Source organism: Netta rufina (assembly GCF_964035555.1).
Source record: "Netta rufina genome assembly, chromosome: 8".
Lineage (NCBI taxonomy): Eukaryota > Metazoa > Chordata > Aves > Anseriformes > Anatidae > Netta > Netta rufina.
Window position 1 is genome coordinate 30,697,928 of NC_140131.1, and position 18,790 is coordinate 30,716,717.

General features: G+C 39.3%; 1 protein-coding gene across 3 annotated transcripts in view; it reads left to right on the forward strand.

Moving 5' to 3' along the window:
- ARHGAP29 (Rho GTPase activating protein 29) overlaps positions 1-18,790 on the forward strand; it is a 57,912-nt gene continuing 39,122 nt past the window's right edge. For all 3 annotated transcript variants that reach the window (XM_084291425.1, XM_084291427.1, XM_084291426.1), the window contains exons 1-2: positions 1-108; positions 2,153-2,498. In XM_084291425.1, coding sequence (XP_084147551.1) covers positions 2,237-2,498 — 262 coding nt within the window. In that variant the 5' untranslated portion in view covers positions 1-108; positions 2,153-2,236. The remainder of the gene's footprint in view (positions 109-2,152; positions 2,499-18,790) is intronic.

The window sequence follows — 18,790 nt, forward strand, 5'->3', positions numbered from 1 at the left end:
GCGGCAGCGGGGCGGGGCGGGGGCCGTGCTCCGTGGGCAGCGGGGCGGCGGCGCGAAGGGCCCGCGGCGGCCCGGCTGCTGCCTGCCTGCCTCGGCCGCCGCTCTCCGGTAAGGGTAAGGGCCGCGGGGGGCGGGCGGAGGGAGGGAGGCAGAGGGGGCGGCTCTGGCCCTGGCGCTGGGCTCCAGCCGGGACGGGACGGGACGGGACGGGACGGGGCGGGGAGCGGCGGGGCTGGCGGGGCGGCTTCGCCCTCCGCGTGCTTCGTTTTCCCGTCCCGTGCCAGCCGCGCGGGGAGGGCGCGTCTCGGGGCCGGCTCCCTGCTCGTTTCCCCTTCCCCGCGGGCACCCGGCCCCGGCCCCGCCGGGTTTTCCTGCCCCGGGCTCGCTGCCCCCAGCCCCAGCCCAGCGCGCGGCTCCGAGCTGCCTCTGGAGCTGGCCCGACTTGAAAGGGCCGGGGCTGGTGCGGGTGATAGGGAAACCTGTCCCGATGCAGATGGGGAGATAGCGGGCTCCTTAAAGGAGGGAGGGCTGGGCGGCTTTTTGTTTTTTCTTTTTTTTTTTTTTTTCTTCTTGTAATTGCGAAGTGGCTTTGTACCCCTGAGAATTTCATGCGGGAACAGAAGAAAGTTGCTCAAACGTCACGCTTGGTGTTTAATGTAAACCGCGCTTGGGTCTGGCTGAGCTGTTTAGAATTGCTTAATTATCGGCGTTACTGACAGATGTGTGCTCCTCCAGGTACAGCCCGTAAGCGCCGAACAGAAAGCCGAGCAGCTGGCCTGGGTTAAAACCTGAAGTTCTCTCCCCTGGCCCCTGCCCCCTGTGCGCAGTCCCTGGAAGCAGTGCCAGGGTAATCACAAAAACAACTGCTTTCGCTGCCTTTCCCTTGATATTCCGAAATTGCAAGGAGAAATAAAGTAGAAATAATGGGAAAATAATTGCGGTGCATTAGAATAATGCCTGTTGAAGCACATGGGGGGAGCGTTCAAAATATTAAAGGCGCTGTTCCTTTAGTTAGACTAACCTAAACCAGAAATATGTACGGCATCCCATTTCAACCAGCCAACTCAAACAGTAGGGACTTATTTTTCTCTAAAAGTGGTTGAATTTGAATTTCCAACTGGTTGGTATCTGCAGCCAGTGTTAACATTTTAATCTGACACGTTCCAATTTTTTATTTTTTATTTTTTTCCCTCACCCTGTAGCGTTTACCCTGTAGTGTAAATGCTGAGAATTTCTCCTGGTGTTGAGACAATAATAGCAGGCATTGTGAGACCTGCTGGAACCAAACCTGACTCCACCACCTGGAGTTTGCTGCTTGGGAAAGAATGGCGTAACCTGATGTGGTTAGCATTCTGTTTTCCCAAAACTAAACGAATGTGGATGGGTTTTTTACTTATACCAATGTAATAGCCCCTAAATCTGAGTATTTTTATGGTGGAGCTTCAAGGTGTGCTAAAGCAGAATAACACCCTTCAAGCTAACTGCACCAAGACTTGCAGATAAACTGTGGTACTAAAAAATGTAAAATGGCTTCACTTTGCAATGTCTTTCCTTTGGTTGGCTTTTATATTAAAAGATAGCAGGTTTAAAGGCCGTATAAATTCTTCCAGAATGTTTTTGTTTCTCAGAAGGTGATAGTCAAAGTCTCTTGTTCAGCATGATCTACGCAAAGAAAATCACCCTATCAGATCACGGCTGGCTATTATCTTAAGAGACAGGATGCTGAATGCAGCTTGGTGGTTGATGCAAGCTGGGTTGTTGCTTGTGGTCTGTATCAGAAAGGTTTTTGCAATTGTTTTCGGTTGTAGTAACATTTCATGGTAAAGAAAGGGCAAGTGTAACACTTAATTCTTAAGGTTTCTGAAATAAGTACCTAAGGAACAGACTGTTTCTCGTGAAATAAGCATGCGACATGCTTAGCTTTAGAAATGAGTTTTGCACACCACTGATTTTTATTTGCTGTACAAATTAAAAAATTTTGAACAGTCAACAACCTTTATAAAGCTTCAGTTAAAGATTGCAATGTAAAGTAGTGTCATCTTAAAAGAATTTTTGGATCTTGTCAGTAAAAAATGTTACATCACATGTATTTCTGCACTAATCAGCATTTTTCCTTCTCCTCCTCCTCCTTCCCCCTCCCCCAATTTTTAAGGGCTTCATCTTGGGCTTGTCAAATGGACATTAACCAATACTGAATGTTAACTGCGGGAGCTCTATAAGCACAGCGGCTGCTGGGATGTTGCGGCAGAACGGCGGAAGTAACAAACGTGGTTTGGGATTAGCCCGGCTGTCTACCTCCAACTTCTTCACCATCGCCAATTCAGGAAATTGGGGAATGGGGCGCAGCACCAAGAGCAGCTCTCTGAGCAGCATTAGCTCCAACTCTGATTGTTATGACAATCCTGTTGTGGATCCAGAATATATCATGCAACTGGTGAATGATGTCAGAAAATTTGCAGATGTGCTGCTTTATTTGAAGGAAGCCATTCTTTCAGAAGGTATGTCAGTTGCTTTTTCTCCTAAATTCTTAGGTTTTCAGAAACTCCCACACCTATACTGATATGGTTTTATCTAGTGTTTGCTGTGGTTGTCTTCCCCTTTACTTCTCCCCTTTGTTGCACCCCCCATGCATGATGGTTGTGGGGACTGGTGGTTGTTACTTTGGGTTCTATGTTTCCTCATCATAACACTGCAGTCTGTTTCATAATCAGTCGTGTAGTGCTTTTGAGCATGTAAGATTTAAAAGGGCAAGGAGGAGTAGGTTTTGAGCAGGCTGTTGAGGCTGCAACTGAAAATTAGTGAGACTGTCAACTGATCAGTTTTTAACCACTTGAATGTTCTTGTCATTTCAAAGAACTCCGTTAATGTTGGCAGCATTCCAGTTTTCTAGGCTCGTATGATTCTCTGCTTTTCTGTTTTGATTGTGTTTTTGAGATGCTCATATGTTAGTTTGTTTTTAAGGTAGGAAGAAACTCTTCATGCTTTCTTCCTCTACGTGATAAGTGTTTACCATTTTCTGCCAGCAGGTGGAAACTGCAATTTTTTTCTTGCTTATGTGGAGTGTTTCGTATTGTGCCTTCAGATTCCTTTAGGGAAAAGATATTAGGCCATGTCTGATCATCAGAAGGAAATTGTTTATCTACATTTTACAGAAATGTTCTCATGTTAATAGCTTAAATGACATCCAAAGCAGCTTTATATAAATGTCTTAAATATGAAGCGTTGTTGCACTTTTTTTTTTTTGCCGTTCCCCATGCCTTAGTGCTTTCAATGTCTGTTTTCTCTTTTTGGTTCAAATTTGCCAATAAGCAGATTTGGCTACTGCATAGATATTCAGAAAATGCTGTTCCTGGAGAGTAAAATAATGTTTTAAGAGCCTTCCTTAGTTCAAAGGCAGTGAATTTGGTAGTGCTCATCTCGTATACTGGGTCAGTGCAACGCTCATTACCTCTAACTTTGTATTTAGGATTACCACTTTGTTTATAGATATGATTATAAACCTTAGCAGGAATGAAAAGAGTGATTACCATATTATTTCAGGTCTTGCATTGAGCCTTCTTTGAGGAGAAGAAGGCTAGACGGCTGAAGCAGCTGTGCCAAAAAGTGTGAAAAAATCTAACAGGGCAGTAACTTGAGACTCATGATTGCTTCATGTCAACAGTATTTCTGCTGAACACACGGGATGAGCATAGCTATTTGTGAGGTCAGGTGTCTGGTGCCTACTGACACTGAAGCAGGCATCCTGTTAGGAAAGGGCTATCGAAATACCAATGTATTCCAGCTGCTGTGCAGTGCTTGCTAATTAATATTCAATATAAAATTTTGGACTTGGAAGATTGGAGAAGCTAAGATAGAACACGGGAGCCGTCTTCTTGTTTTATATTTGATTGCAGAACTAATTTGCGAAACAATGTTGTTCATTTAAAGGGTTATCTATAAAGGAGAGATGTTTCTTTTCCTTAATTGGGAATGTTTTTTGTATCTCTGTCCCCAGAATCTCATCATATAGTGAGTTCTGTAATATTGGGCTTGCTTACTGCTGGCTGGAGGCAGCCTTTCTGAAGCCGAATAGTTTGGATGGCACTTTTCCATCCTATCTTCAGAAATGTTTATAGTTTTCTATCCAAAAATTGATAAAAACCTAGTAAGGTGGCTGAACACATTCCTTACACAATTCTGGCTTGTAAGGCTTGCGGCTTATACCACCATTCTGGAATTACTTACGCGATTTATTTCAAGGTGGAATCAATTGCAGGGACAGGAAATTATTTTTTTCCTTTCTGGACAGCATTAATGTAATGACTTGATGTATTTTTGTGTTGAATAGTAAAGCTTTGCTCTGAAGTTCATGAAGTCAGAACGAAAAATAAGTTCTTCTTCTAACTACAACAAATATCTTACCCTGATGTGCATATACTGTGTGCACCTTCAAGCAGCTCAGAAGCAACAGATGTAAGTGGTGCAGCAGGGCTGGGGTTGCAACCACAAGCTCTGGTGTTTGTCTGGCAGGCGTTCCTGGAGCATGGTGCAGGTCTTTTGACTTTGCTGTTCCCCAGTTAGCTTCCGCCTCTACTGCTACCCATAGTGTCACTGCTTTGGCAGACTTGTCTACAAATTCCTTTGCAGTGCATAGGAACTTCGCTCTGGCCACGGGGCTCAGCTGGCTCCAGGCTGCTCCATGGCTCAGGTCTTCATCAGCCATGGGCTGGTGCCTGGAGGCGCTGGCCCTATGCTGCGCCGGCGGGGCAGGGCAGTGTGTGCCCTGCTCACCTTAGCTGCACGCTGCCAGCATCTGCAGTTACTTGCCAACAGCTCGTTTAATGTTCTCCTGATGTAATGATGATATCTGGAGTGAAAAATTTAAGCTATTTTGGTCTATAATACCTGTTCGTGTCTTGACTAGATCCTAAGTGTCTCTAGATACAGAGTTGTACTGTTTTGAATGGTACCAGTGCGAGTTAATAAATGAAAGACCTCAACAACTTCATACTGAGTGGGAAGTGTTACACATGTATAACTGAAATTTCTCAACCATTGTTTTTTTTAAACTTTGGTGCTATTTCTCCTTGCATTACTTATACTAATATCACTTAATTACTTACAGCAGCTTCATTGTCATAATACTGAACGAAACCTGGCTATTACTTTTAAATGTAGATAAGTTATGATGATTGCTATGTAAACTGAAATCTACGAAATGGGGAGTCTCCCTGTTGGCACCAGGTAGGAAACTTCCTTCTCAGCAACACACAAAAAGTAAACAAACCATCCCCCTTCCCCAAAACAACCAACCCACCCTCTGAATAGAATTGCCAGCTGGAAGTTTGTTCGCTGCTTGGACGTGAGGGAGCTGCAGTTGCCTCTGGTGGTGAGTGGAATACCATGTGTTCCCTGCACTTCAGTTCAATTCCCTGTCTGACTCTAGGCATTGTACTTGCTGGTCATAATAATCTATTATTAGCAGTCCATCTTGAGGCACAGGACCAAGGCGTTTATCAAGGTCTTCATTAAAGAAGAGCTGCATGTGTTTTTTGAACGTAGGTCAATGAGTCCAGTACTGTTCTGCAAGAAAAACTGTATTTAATTCTAGCTGATGACAGGCTGTGTCTGCGGTGGTTGAACTGCACAAACAGTTAATTGATCAATCTGTTAGTCTGTTCTTAAGTTAGGTGTCCGGATGAGTGAGATTGTGTCATATGGCTGATATTAGTAAGGATAACTTCGTTGTCATTGTGTATTTGTGCTCGAACTGAAAGGCCTGGTAATTTTGTAGCATTAGTACTTTCTGAGGTCAAAGATAATTGAAGTGTATTGAGGAGACTCAAAATAAGTCAGTTTTCTTTCCTTTCTGATAAGGAAAAAAAGGAAAACAATTCTTCAGGGATCGCTGCCTGGAAGGCCAAACCCGACTGTATGTGCTGAAATAATACCTAGAAGACTCAACACTATTTTTGTCACCTACAATCTGTGCTACTCCAAAGACTGTTCATCTGGTGTTCAATTTTATTGATGGCATCTTGCATTCAGTACCCCAGGTTTACTTCTTGTCTCAGTTTTAATGTACATGTTAAACACAAGCTGTGAAGATGTAATGGCTTGAAAGCTGATGGGTTTTGTGTTTGTGTTTTGAGTTCAAACAGTGGCTTTTCCTCTATAGGTTGAGGGTAAGAAAATGACTGCTAGCTCCAACTGACACCCCTCTTTCAAATGGTAGGACATCCAGCAAAGTACAGTCTAAAGGCTGGAGCTATCTTGGACCTTCAGAGGTAGTGTTACGCAAGAGAAGTAACTTGCCATAGCTGAGAGAGCTGCAGAAACTGAACAGTTGTTTGGCTCCCACAGACCTGCTGAGGGCCTGGCAACCTGACCACAGGACTGAAAATACTTCAGAATTTGAAGTGTGTGGAATATACCTAAACTACATCTTGTGACTTGAAAGAAGGTTAATTCTTGTGCCAAAGGATGGGTTTAATGTGTCTGCAGGTAAATGCTGTTTAGTTTTGTAAGGCTGAGTGACTTTTGCATGCAGAATATATTCTTTTGGCAGAGAGGAAATGTGGGGTAATTATTTCATACTGTCCAACCTCTTCAAAATATAAGGATACCTATGCTTCACAGAAACTTTGTAGAAAGCATGTATGCCACTTTTGGGGGTGAAACAGAGGACCTACCTCTTACAGACTTCTGTTAGAGAATTTATTGATTCAAAATTAGTTTTGCTTATTGCATAGATGTGCAAAGTTGAGAATCTGCCTAAGAAAAGGTATCTGTGTAAAGCTGCTGCCATTATAGTCTGTTACTGCCCATAATAAATTCCACTGCTGCCTTAAGCAAATGATGTCACTGTGGTCTCTACTCAAATGACTGTCATTTACTTAGATTTAAAAGGAACACACAAAAGAATATTTAGGGCACAGTCTGAGTTCCTAATTAGAATATTTTACTTAGCGTTTCATTTTTAAGCAGTAAATAGTATCTTTTACTTGCATGAAGTCAGGGACGGGAAACATTCCTGTTTCCCTGGTCTGAAGATAGTTAACTACTAGTTTTGTGACATCTGCTATTTATTTTTTAAAGAATGTAGTGTATGCTTCGTACTGTAAGGTCTGCCCTTGGGACTGTGGGAAATAGTGTTGTATTATGAATAGCTGTAAGGGTAAACTTTGCATGTGGTCTGAAAGTGTTGGTGTAATTATACTTTATAGTTGAATATATAATCTGCTTCACTCTACTTCAAAATATATTTAGGTGTTACTGCTTTCTTTATCACAAACTTTGAAGTAATCTTCAAAGTATGATATTGTGTGCTTCATGTGGGCAGCTCTGCATACTTTTCAAGAGCAAATGCTTTTTTCCTCAAGTTCTTCCTGTCTTCAGCTAATGCAAATTGGAGCTTATTCTAAAATGGTAATGTACCTTTTTTCCAGATTAGAAAACAACGGCAAGGAATAGCAAGGTAAAGCTCTTGCCTTTCATCACAAGTTTCACTTTGAGGATCAGATTTCATTGTCTGGTTTCTTAGAGTTTGATAAGGTGTTTTTTTTTCCCTTCTTTTATCCAAAGCAGAAGTGAAAATACTGGTGAAGCTGGATGGCCTGGTCAGGAATGCTTGCATCCTCCTTGTAGTAGCAGCAGTACTTTCAAAAGGATCAGGAATGCTACCGAACTTGAAACCTATCAGGCCCTTATTCTTGAAAGATAGATATTCAGTCCAGTAGACAGGACGTCTGTAAAGGCATGTCAAGTTAAATAGTTTCTCAAAATAAGGAACTTATAGTCCCCAGTGACTTCAGAACCACTGTGGAGATTGGTATTAATTGCACGCTACACTAAAAGCCAGAAGTTGTCTACTAAATATAGTGCCTGAGGGTTAAAGATGAACAATTCCTCTTCACTCCTTCCAGGTTTGACTGTGTGCTTCTTCTCATACCACTTACGTTCTTAGTATGATTAAGGCACTATTGTATTTTTAGCTTTTTATTTCTTTATCTGCTTGTAGTGTAAAACATTCAAGTTCTTTACAGCAAAGTTGTGAGGCAGTATTTTGGAAAGTTGTCCTGTTTTGCTAGAGAAATCTGAAGTTCATTAGCTTTGGCAGTGAAGATTGCAGATTGAAATTATGGTAATTTATAACACTGAGTGTAATTTTGCTGTTTGTTCTTTATTCCAGTTTTGTAGCTTCTCAGTGAAAGCTGCTGCCTTTGATACACCTTAAACTGGATGTATTACCTCTCTAATTACACTAAAAATGTAGCTTGTAGTATGGTAGTAGTATTGCTTGATAGGTGGGCAAACTGCTCTAAGCAAGCTTCTAATAGTGTTTACCTTTCGTTGTAGCACTGCCTGAAATAATTATTTCTTTTGAGTGATGTATTGTTTTCTTTAGTTTTGGGGGGAAGATGATGCTGTTTTTCTTCTTGATAGTGTTTTATGTCCTAAATTAAAAGCTTTTTGGGAAAGGGAAAAGTGAAATGCTGACAGAGCAGCTAACTTGCAGGGACCGTGAGAACATAGTGATTATCAAATATGTAAACAATCTGTTTGTGAAGTGATTGTGACCTTTGAGAATCCTCTGGAAAAGATAGGGGAATTCATGTAAAGCATAGTACATTGTTTCTTTTATTCCATGTAGCGCAAAAAAAAAAAAAGGGGGGGAAAATAAACCATCTGGAACATAAATCCTGTTACAGAAATCACGCTGCTTCAGAAAACTAACATACAGACTGACGTGGAACTTCAGGTCGATCACTTCCAGTATCTGTTGAAGTGATTATACATGTAATATCTGTGTTATAATTTTGTATATTTTGTAACTTACTGTTAAAATATGCCTTTTTTCATTTCTTTGATTTCATAGCTCTGCTCACCCTTGGTTCTCAAGGGACTAATGGTGTGTTTTAAATGTATTAGCTTACAATAACTTTGTTCAGACTCCTGCTGAACCAAATAAGGTGTTAAGAGCTGAATTCTAGCAGTTTGCTATTTTGGATATCGTTGTTCCCTTTAACTGGCAGAAGTGATCTTGTGAACAGCAGTAGCAGAGAAGCCAAGATTTGAACAGATTGGGGCAGGTGTGAGGCAGCTGGGCAAAGCTGAAAGTGAATTTCTGAAAGTGATCCAGCAGAAATTCCAGGTTTTTCTTCCCCATTAACAGCTGAAATGATAGTACAATTCTGTAAGTGTTGAATATCTACCAGATATTGTTGATCACTCATATTATTATAAAGGTTGTTATGTTTAGTACTCTGATTTAAAACATGCTAATAATGTATTTCTTTTTAAATTTAAGTGTGAGTTACTGTGATCTCACTACTTCTTTCTGGCACTGGCAGTAGTCATCTGGTGATCGCGTAGTGCTTCTGTGAGCAGATCTGATGGATTACAAGTCCTAGGAAAAAAAAAAATAATTTTCAGCCAGATCAGCTCTATGAACTGACTGGCTGTAAGGTTGTACAGAGTACAAGCTAAAGAGGGAGAAGCCGGCTGGCAAAAGAACAAGTGGCCAGAGGTTAAAAATGGAATGAGACTTTGATGGTTGGAGCACTCAACCCTGACATTACAGCATACACTGCTAAACCCTCTCCCAGCTTTTTTTTTTTTTTTATCATCTCTGTTGAATGTTATGCTTGGCAGAGATATACAAAAGGTAGTGAGGAAAGGACTGCAAGCAGAAAATGCCCTTTGTAGATGGCAAATTAATCAGTTATTTGAGCTTTAGGCATATTTGAATTGGACAGTCATTTCTTAAACTCACCTTCTGAAACTTGCTGTTTATATGTACGCAAAACCAGCAGTGGTTCTAGTAGTCTTTCTGACCTGGAAATTTCTTAGCATACCCCTGTACACATATCCTGGTAGCCACTTCTAAATATTAGTGCTGCCAATCTGAATTGAAACTGGTCTTTGATAAATGTGAATGCCTTTCAAGCTAAAGGATGTAAACAGAGATAAGAGCAAAGTAAATATAGTTCCTTAAACTTTTTGTTTTAACAAGTTAGAAATTATTACTAAGAGCTCAAAGCCAATAGTAGTGATTTACTCATTTTTCACAGCTTTTGATACTTTTTATGGTAAAACTTGGAGGGAAAAAATAACCAGGCCTGTAAACGTTTTAGAAGAATTCCCTGACTGCAGCACAGTGAAGACCTTGTGGTCGTTTTCCTATGCTTCCCTTCCCTTCACGCTGTTGTGTTTTTATTGTCTCTTTGATGAGCAGAGCATTGAGATCCCTGGCTGTGAGTCCTGTCCTGTCCAGTGCTAGGTTTCTCAAACCTGACAACTTCTGCAAAGAAAGCAAGTTTGGCTCAGTCCATAAACGCTAGTGAAACCTGTATGAAGGCAAGCCCACGACAAGCGTACGCTGCTTAAGTTTACCTTCAAACCTGATGGGAGACATCAATGGCTAGACCGTTTTTCCCAGGGGGTGCTACGCTTGAACTAGGGGAGAGAACTTCCCACCTGTCTTGCTTCTTCACTTCAGGTCATTCCAAAAGCTGTTTTGCCCAAGCTGCTTGTTTTTCACCAGTCTACATCTTTCAGGCTTTTATTAGGGAGTCTTGGACTTTCAGTGGTTGTGACCTAAGGAGAACCGGAGGAGTTGGGCAATTCCTTTTCTTTTCAGGTTTGTACTGTTAGAACACTGCTTAATTATCTGCAGTCATGTAACAAGTCTGCTCTTTCCAATTCTCTGAATGATGGGAGGAAAAACACCTCTTGAAGTTCATTTCAACAAAGCCGTGTTTTTCATAGTCAGAGTGTAAGCTACTAAATAAATGAAGGTTGCTAATGTTGGATAATAAATGCTGTTTCCTCAATTTCAGGGTTTGGAGAAGATTTAAGTTAAACAGTAACTCAGTGGACTGGTAGACAAGTCTGCGGTTGATACCATCCCCCTCCCCCAGCCACATACTCAGCATTCCTGCAGAACAAATGCTCACTTGTTGCTATAGTGTCCAGGAGCAGCAGCCAGGAGGGGTGTGTGTGTCTTGGCTGCCTGTGAGTGTTTAAAATGTAAAATCAACCTTTATGGGTACTCCGGATATTTTTGTTGACTTAAATAATTAGCATATCTGTCTTGAGGAAAACTTTATTATGAAAGCACGAGCGTTTTCCATTTTTATGTTGCTTCGGAAGTCCAACAAATGTAATACAAGTGAAACCTCCAGTCCGTATGCATTTCAACATGCAAAAGAATCTCAGGACATCTCATTTAAGGAACCTTAGATTTTATTAATTAGAGCCTTTCCTTTCTGCAGCAGCAACTAGACTAATGAAACATATTGTAAGATTAGCAAGACAAAATGTGAATAGTGAGGGACAAAATCAAGTCAGATTTTCTCTTATTTGACTTTTTACATTTAAAGTTAGGCCTCTTAAAAACGGAATATTTTCTGATATACTTGGCAGCTTCATCGAGAAAAGGGAATACTTGGACACACAAGCTGGTGTCTCCAAGAACTCTGCACCACCACCTGAAGGATGAGGTTTGATTCATTTCCACTGAAGTCTTGTGTTCTTGATGGCAGTTTCCATGAATGTAGGAGTACTTGTGGTTTTTTTTGTTTGTTTGTTTGTTTGTTTTTTAAAAAAAACTACTATTGCTAAAATACATTATAGCATATCCACAAATGTATTCTATCATTTCTCTGATGCATGAATTTTGATAAATTGCAATGCAAAACAAGAACATCAATACAAATGGTTACTGTGTACCTAACAGCGTAGAAACAAGTTGGGATTGTCTGGCCCTTTAATGATTGTGACTTCGTGTAGTTTTCATGGACTAAATCATACCTTCCCTCTGTTTCATTGGAAGTGTGCTTCCTATTTATATTGCTAGGTCACAGAACTGAAGCCGAGTTGTTTCTTAATTCCGAGTAAATGTTCATGTAATCTGGCAGTTGCGGTGATTGGGTTATGTTTGATTTAATGTCTTATTATTGGATTGGAGTTAGGACTGTATGGCAGGGTAATAGGTTTGATATGCAGCTGGGACCTTGATCTTCATAGGGAGCTGCTTGCCTTTTTTTAAGGAAAATAGGGATTTTATGGGGACTCATTCAATTGAAGTAACTTATATGATGCTGTAGCAAATCGTTATGTTCAGGTTAAACTTTCATCTTAATGACATCCATTATAGAAGAGTGTAAGTGGAAAGCATAGGACTGAAGTGGTTTTATTGTAGAGGCTGTGATTTAGCTCAACGAGGGATTCTTCCTTTTTACCATTTTCCTTGCTGTTTCAAAGCATGTTCTTGGGCTAATTTTTAAAAACCTGTAGAAATTCATGTTTTCCAGTTTTAGTTATCTTTACTTCACAGACTCTGTCAGCTTAGTAAGGTGAAGATTGGTTGATCAAACTTAACCTCTTTGGAGCTGTGCTCTGCATTGTGATTAAGCTGTTTGAGATAGTCGAGCAAACCTAGTTAAGTTTGAAGTGGCAATGAAAGCTTTATTGTTTAAATTTCAAATGACAGTGATCATGTATCTAAGGCATGAACCATTGAAAAGCTTTTAAAGGAACTCATAATTCTGGGGAACCCCAGAAATCAGTCCTCTGGTTCTCATTTGCAGTGCTTTTACACGTGAAGCAGCATTTGGAATGGTTCTGGTTGATTTGGTCTAGAACAGCAAATGGATAGAGAATGAATGTGAGGACTTCATGGACTCATTTTCTTGTAACTCACAAAGTAACATACAGTCTTTTTGATTCTCTATGTTGTATATTACCTGGGTTTCTATTATATTACTATTATATTTATATATTTTAAAAATTTAAGTACTAAGCGATGAGATAGTGACAGTGATACTGCTCATATGGCCACGTACACTGAAAGCTGAAGGGAAAGAGAGGCTCTTATTTTGGAAAGAATAAAGTGTATATTTTAGAAAGAATAAAGGAAATAATATCTCTAGTAATTGTCTTAATTATCATCTAGTTTCAAGAATCTGCAAGACATTGAACGCCTGGTGAGGAAGTTTCAGCTGAGATGTGTTTGGTTTTGCTTAAAATAAATTGCAGGATTGTAGATGAATAATTTGTAGGAAATATATTTATCGGATGGAGTTTAAGCACAAGTATGTTCTCTCTTACCCCATGCCCATCCCTTTTCAACAAAGGGCTTTTATATCTTGATGGTTTGGTGTCAAATTTGAGTATTGTTATACAGGATTTTGCAAGGATGCTCTTTTGTGAGCATTATATTGAGATTTTCCCAGTTCATGAAGGTGTGCTCAGTTTAGGGCTCTGTGTTGTGAACAAAGTTAACATCTCAGCTGATGTGCTACTTTTGGACTACAGCGTTGTCTTCACTCCGTTTTTAAGATCTGATGTTATTGAAATAGCTGTGGACATGGGATTCCTGTAACATTACCGTAAAAGACTGCAAAATATTCACAAATTCCTATTGCTGTTTTAGTGTTGACAATGATATGAACAGATTCTTTAGGATGTTTAAATTCTTTCGGTTCTTTGTTGTGTTTTGTTGTTTGTTTGTTTGTTTTCCCTGAAGATTTTTTTTCCCCACTGATTAAGTAAGGTAGTATAAGACACTTTATTCTTGATGTTACTGCATTCATGAAACAAAAAGTCCATCCAGAAATTCTTGAATGCTGTCAAGAAGTAGAAAAAATATTTACTGGAATCACTAAAGCAGAGGTGCAAGAAACAAAACAGTGAAGGTAAACAAAATGGACAGTGGTCCATGGTCACACAAGTAGGTTAACCTCTGCCAGCTAAGGGCTGCTGAAGGAGGCAGCTGCTCAATGGATGATCCCACATGTTTTGTGCTTCATTTGGTAAGATGTGAATTGTTTACCTGGAAGTATGGTAGCATAAGTGACTGAAATTGGCATTGTGCTGGTTGAATTAAGACAGTTTGTGAAAATGTGAAACAGAGAAAGTGACTGTGATAAATAGCTTATGTCAGTGGAAGAAGGGGAAACTAACAGTAGGATTAAGCTTGCAGAGTGGTCATATTTAAATGCTCTGTTATTCATCTTTAAACCCTTGTGTAAGAACACGCTAACAAATGCAGCAAGGAACGGAGAATTCCTTTTAGCAGTAGCTGGCTTCAGCTGATGACTAGACATGAGAAACAGGCTGAGATCTTACTTGGAAAGAAAGCAATAGGTCTGGAACGTGTAAGTAAATCTCTTAATAATGAGAGAAGCTTGTTGGGCAACCTCAAATGCTGCATGCCTCTGGATGAAAAATGAAATGCATGGGGCTACTAAGTATGTAGTTGACCAAGTTCTGCCTGTTCTTGTTACAATTTTCTCCTTCTGTAACTTTTGCTTGCCAGCACTTCCTTTTGCTTGTTACTGTTTTGTTTTTTGTTTTTTGTTTTTTTGCTTGTAACCGTTTTGTTTTTTATAACAGCTGTGTAAATTCAGGACCATAAAGCAAGCATCCTGTGGTCTATCTTTATTTTACCTTTCTATTCTAAGTTATTTGTGAAGAAATACTGCTCAGCTAAAAATATATAGTGAGCTATGCTGTGGGTTGTTGTTGTCTTTGGGTGTGTGCAAGTACTAGTATGACATTGGTTACTACTACAACCGAAGTGTTTGTGTCTTTTCTTCACAAAAAAAAATAATTAAAAAAAAAAATAAAAGATGTTTCGGTGTGAATTAGCTGGTACCAAAGCATTGTGTTGCAGTGGGAATTGGCAGTTCCTGGTTCTAGGAAATGGGAAGATTTTGAAAGTATTTCCTTTTGAGCATTCAAATGGCTCATCATTTTGCTGTCACCTGTGGAAGTCATATAGCCAGGCTGTACTCTATTGTCGGGTGATTGTTTCAGCACGACTTCAGTGCTAGAACTTCAAACAGTTAATCCTTTATGTTCACCAGTTTCCCAGTTAATGGATGCGATTGGTGACTACTGCAGTTATTTGAATATAACTTAAAATGTTAGTTGTTTTTTTTTTTGTTTTCTCTTCTTAATACAAATAAAAGTAGAATGCTATCACACCTTATATCAGTCCATAACTGCGTTTAAAAGATCCTTTAAAAGAAATGAACAAAGTAAATTCACCTCTTGTTTAACACTATATAATCTCATAATCCTGGCTTTGTGTGGTCTTTGGAAAGCTAGGTGGGCTGGCAGCAATGAAGTAGCTTCTGCACTCAGTCAGTGACTTAGGCTAGGAGTGGAAGGAGCAGCCATGTAGAACAAATTGTATTTAGTCTAAAAGTGAAATGAGTTAAAGGTTAAGTATTATTTGATAATCTCTTGATATGGTTTACCAAAGACTAAATTTATTTTCTTGTGAATGAATTAAAACAAGTCCATATTGTCCTTTGTGTTTGGTACAGTGTGATCAACTTTTGGGGAATATTTTTTTCTTTTCTGACTTGTGGTGTTTTCAGGGGATGTGGTGTTTGTTTTATTTTCCTCCAGAAGTTTGTGTTCTGAAAGTCTGGGGGTGGAGTAATGCTCAATTCGAAGCAGTACACAAGGAACATAGTTGCTTGATGAGGCATAACTGTTTTCTACTTTTTATTTTATGAGCATCTTTGATAAACTGGGACTATTGTGCTAGGCTGTAGTGAAATGTCATTGAATTAGAAATTAGTAACATACTACTTAGAAGTATAGCCAGTAGTCCGTAATCTTGATGGGTATGACTGGTGAAATACAACTGGTCCGACTTACTGTAATTGTATTCATTAAGAATGCAGTCTTGCATCCACTTGACAATTTACAATTCTGACTTCAAAATGTGTACTGTAAGTGTTGACACATTACCCTCACCTAGTTTTATTCTTAAACTGCTGGCATATTCGGGGGGGTGGGAGGGGAGAGATTGGAGGAAATATTAATAGTGGCTAAAATGGCCCTACAGTTATGCCACTCTCATTTGTCAGAAACAGGTAAATAAGGAAATTCCAGCAGTTTTCATTCCTATTTTTTGGTCTTTAAATATTTTGTTAATAAAAGATTAACGTATTCTGAAGATTAAACTGCATGGCTGAGCACATCTAGGTTAGTTGACTGGAATCTCAAGGCTAGTAGAATACAAAAGTTGGAGGAATGTGGCGTACAGCGTATTGAAATAGATTAATGAAAAGCTGCATTGTGGTAGGTTTTTTGAAAGGCTTCCTCCCACACACAAACGCAGAGTTGATCTGTGAATTTAAATGTGAAATGGATGTGAAGTAACAACTGTTCTGTTGATATCAGTTGGCACACCAAACATAATGAAAACATTTAACTGTTTTCAGTGTAGGCAGAATTACAAGATTTTGATTATTCTAATGTATTTTACGTGTGTACACCATTTATTGAGACTTTTCTAAAAGATATTTTTGCTAGAACATCTTAGTTTTTGCAACTTTAATTTCTTCAGCTTCTAATAATTTCTAATTTAATTGTACATCCTTAATTCTAATGGGTCTGTCATTATACCAATTTAGACTTAAAAAGAAATTTGGAATCAAATTAGGCTACACCACTACCCCTAAAAAAAAAAAAAATACTGGAAAAAAAGCAAAAATAAATAAATAAATAAATAATAAATAAATAAATTTAATAAATAATAAATAATAATAAATAAATAAATAAATAAAATGATACTGAAAAAAAAGTTATTTGCTAGTTCTGCCTGTGCTGATGAGAGTAATATTTGCTATAAAGAGTGGCAATCTTCCCTGTCCTCGAGCAAGTGGCTGCAGGCAATCGTTTTGGAACAGAAGTGAAATAACCTGGTAAGATGTTTTTGTAGTGATTGTCACTTATGTCCAGCATTGGTAAGGTATGGTCATTTGGGGCCAATAGTATCTTGTGTTGCTCTGCCTCTTCCTAGGATGTGCCTGTGCCACCATTTCCTCCCCCTTCAGTTTTGCTACCTGGGAAAAATAAGGGCATCAATTGGCACCCAGTCCTTTCCATGCTTAAAGCTCCAGACAAATACTGTATGATACCAGCTTTTCCATGCACCACATAACTCCTTACTGGCAGTGGTTTTCTTTTTGTGACTAATGGGAGGGGGGAAACAGGTGTTGCAGAAGTCTTGGGTTTGGGGTGTCCCTGACAATGGCATCTTAGTGCCTAAGAGGTACTTGGGCATCATTGTCATATTGTTCCTTCTATGGGACTTATTCAAAGGCTTTTTATCTTAAATTCCCTTATTGAGTATTTAATGACACTTATCTTAATCAGAGAATAGGCTATAGAGGTCCCTAAACTTCCTGTGAAGTGAAGTGTACCTCAACTTTCAGGGAGTCATCAGTGGCTTGCTAACATTGAGACCTAAACCCATCTGCTGTCTGGTAATGATTTGAGGTATTTTGACTGGACGGTGTAAAGTAAGAACCTGAGCCCCCACCTCCTGACCCGAGGTGGGAAGCCATTTACAGAGCTAACCCTGTAGGGTCTTAGTTACCTACCAAATAATTGGTATGTCTGCTTGTTTTGTCTGTCACCCCAGTTCCCACTGCTATAAAACCATATGCTGCCTGTGCTCAGGCTGGGGACTGGAATGGAGGTAGGAGATGTCTGAGGCAATGCAGACATGCCCTAAGAGGTCCTGCTGGCCAACATCACTCAGCACAAGGCCTGCTGTGGGTGGAACCTGCATTGCCTCAGCTGTAACAAGTGGTAGGTGTAGGGTGCTCTTCCTGTCGTCTTCCATCCTGGCATTTCTTTCTCTTGTGTTCTGTGAGGAGTGGGATAAATATGTATATTTCTTTTCTGTAAGAGCAGTTGAAAAGAGGATTTCCACAAAGAACAGCTGCTTTCTTACAGCAAATCGATAAGTCCCAGCAGCTGTGATTCGTTCAAGTAGAACGTGACTGGATAGAGGGATGTGTTTTGGTTGAATGACAGATTTCAAAAGAGGTAGGTGGATAGTAGTGTGGTACTCAACAAAAGGTTTTCGTGCTGGAAATCTTGCTTGGAACTCTTTACTAACAGAAGATAGTCTCATGTTTTTATCCAAGAGCAATTTTTCTGGAAAAAAAATAAATTGCACTTTTGTGCTGATTTTCTCAAAAAGTCAAGGAAGATCTGCCTTTAAAATATTTAAACTGCAAATACCAGGTATTCTTTCATTTACACCTAAATTTGTAACCTAATTTTAAGATCAAATATAGTAGTTGAGGGAACTAACTTGCTAAATGTGAAATATTTTATGTGCAAATCGTTTTTATAATACAATAAATGAACTACATTTAATGTACTGTACTCAATAAGCTATTTGCATAAAATATCCATGGAGCCTCATAGAATTGGATATGTACATTATTCTTCTAAAAAGGAGTCCTAAATTTTGATGCTTTTATGTCAAATGTAGGGATTGGGGCTACAATTTCTTATACCTTCATTCCTAATGAAATGTCAAATGTTCTTAGATTTTCTTTATTGAATTAATTGTTTAACTGTTTATTTTTCATAAGTGGTCACATTTGCTGCAATATAAAGTGATTGAAGTACTGTTTGCAGTGAATTCTGAAGCCCGTGTTCCCAAGGAGTATGAATTTGGTGTAGTATCTCTTAATGATGCTATGATAACAACATTGCCATGATACTGATTAACAAAAAAGGTAGGACTGGTTGGCTTGTTATTTTGAAAACTTCTAGTAAAAAGGAAAAAAAAAATCTAGATTTAAAACTGCTGTAAGGCAATTTATTCCTTGGGATATTCAAAAGTAGACAGCTTCTCAATACGTTGAGTAATTTGAGAAGAAATGATAGGCAGGCTTTTTTTTTTTTTCTTTCTATTCTTCCAAGTTGCAGAGTTAGAGCTCGGAAATCATAACTGAAAGGTATATACATTTCATTTGGCATA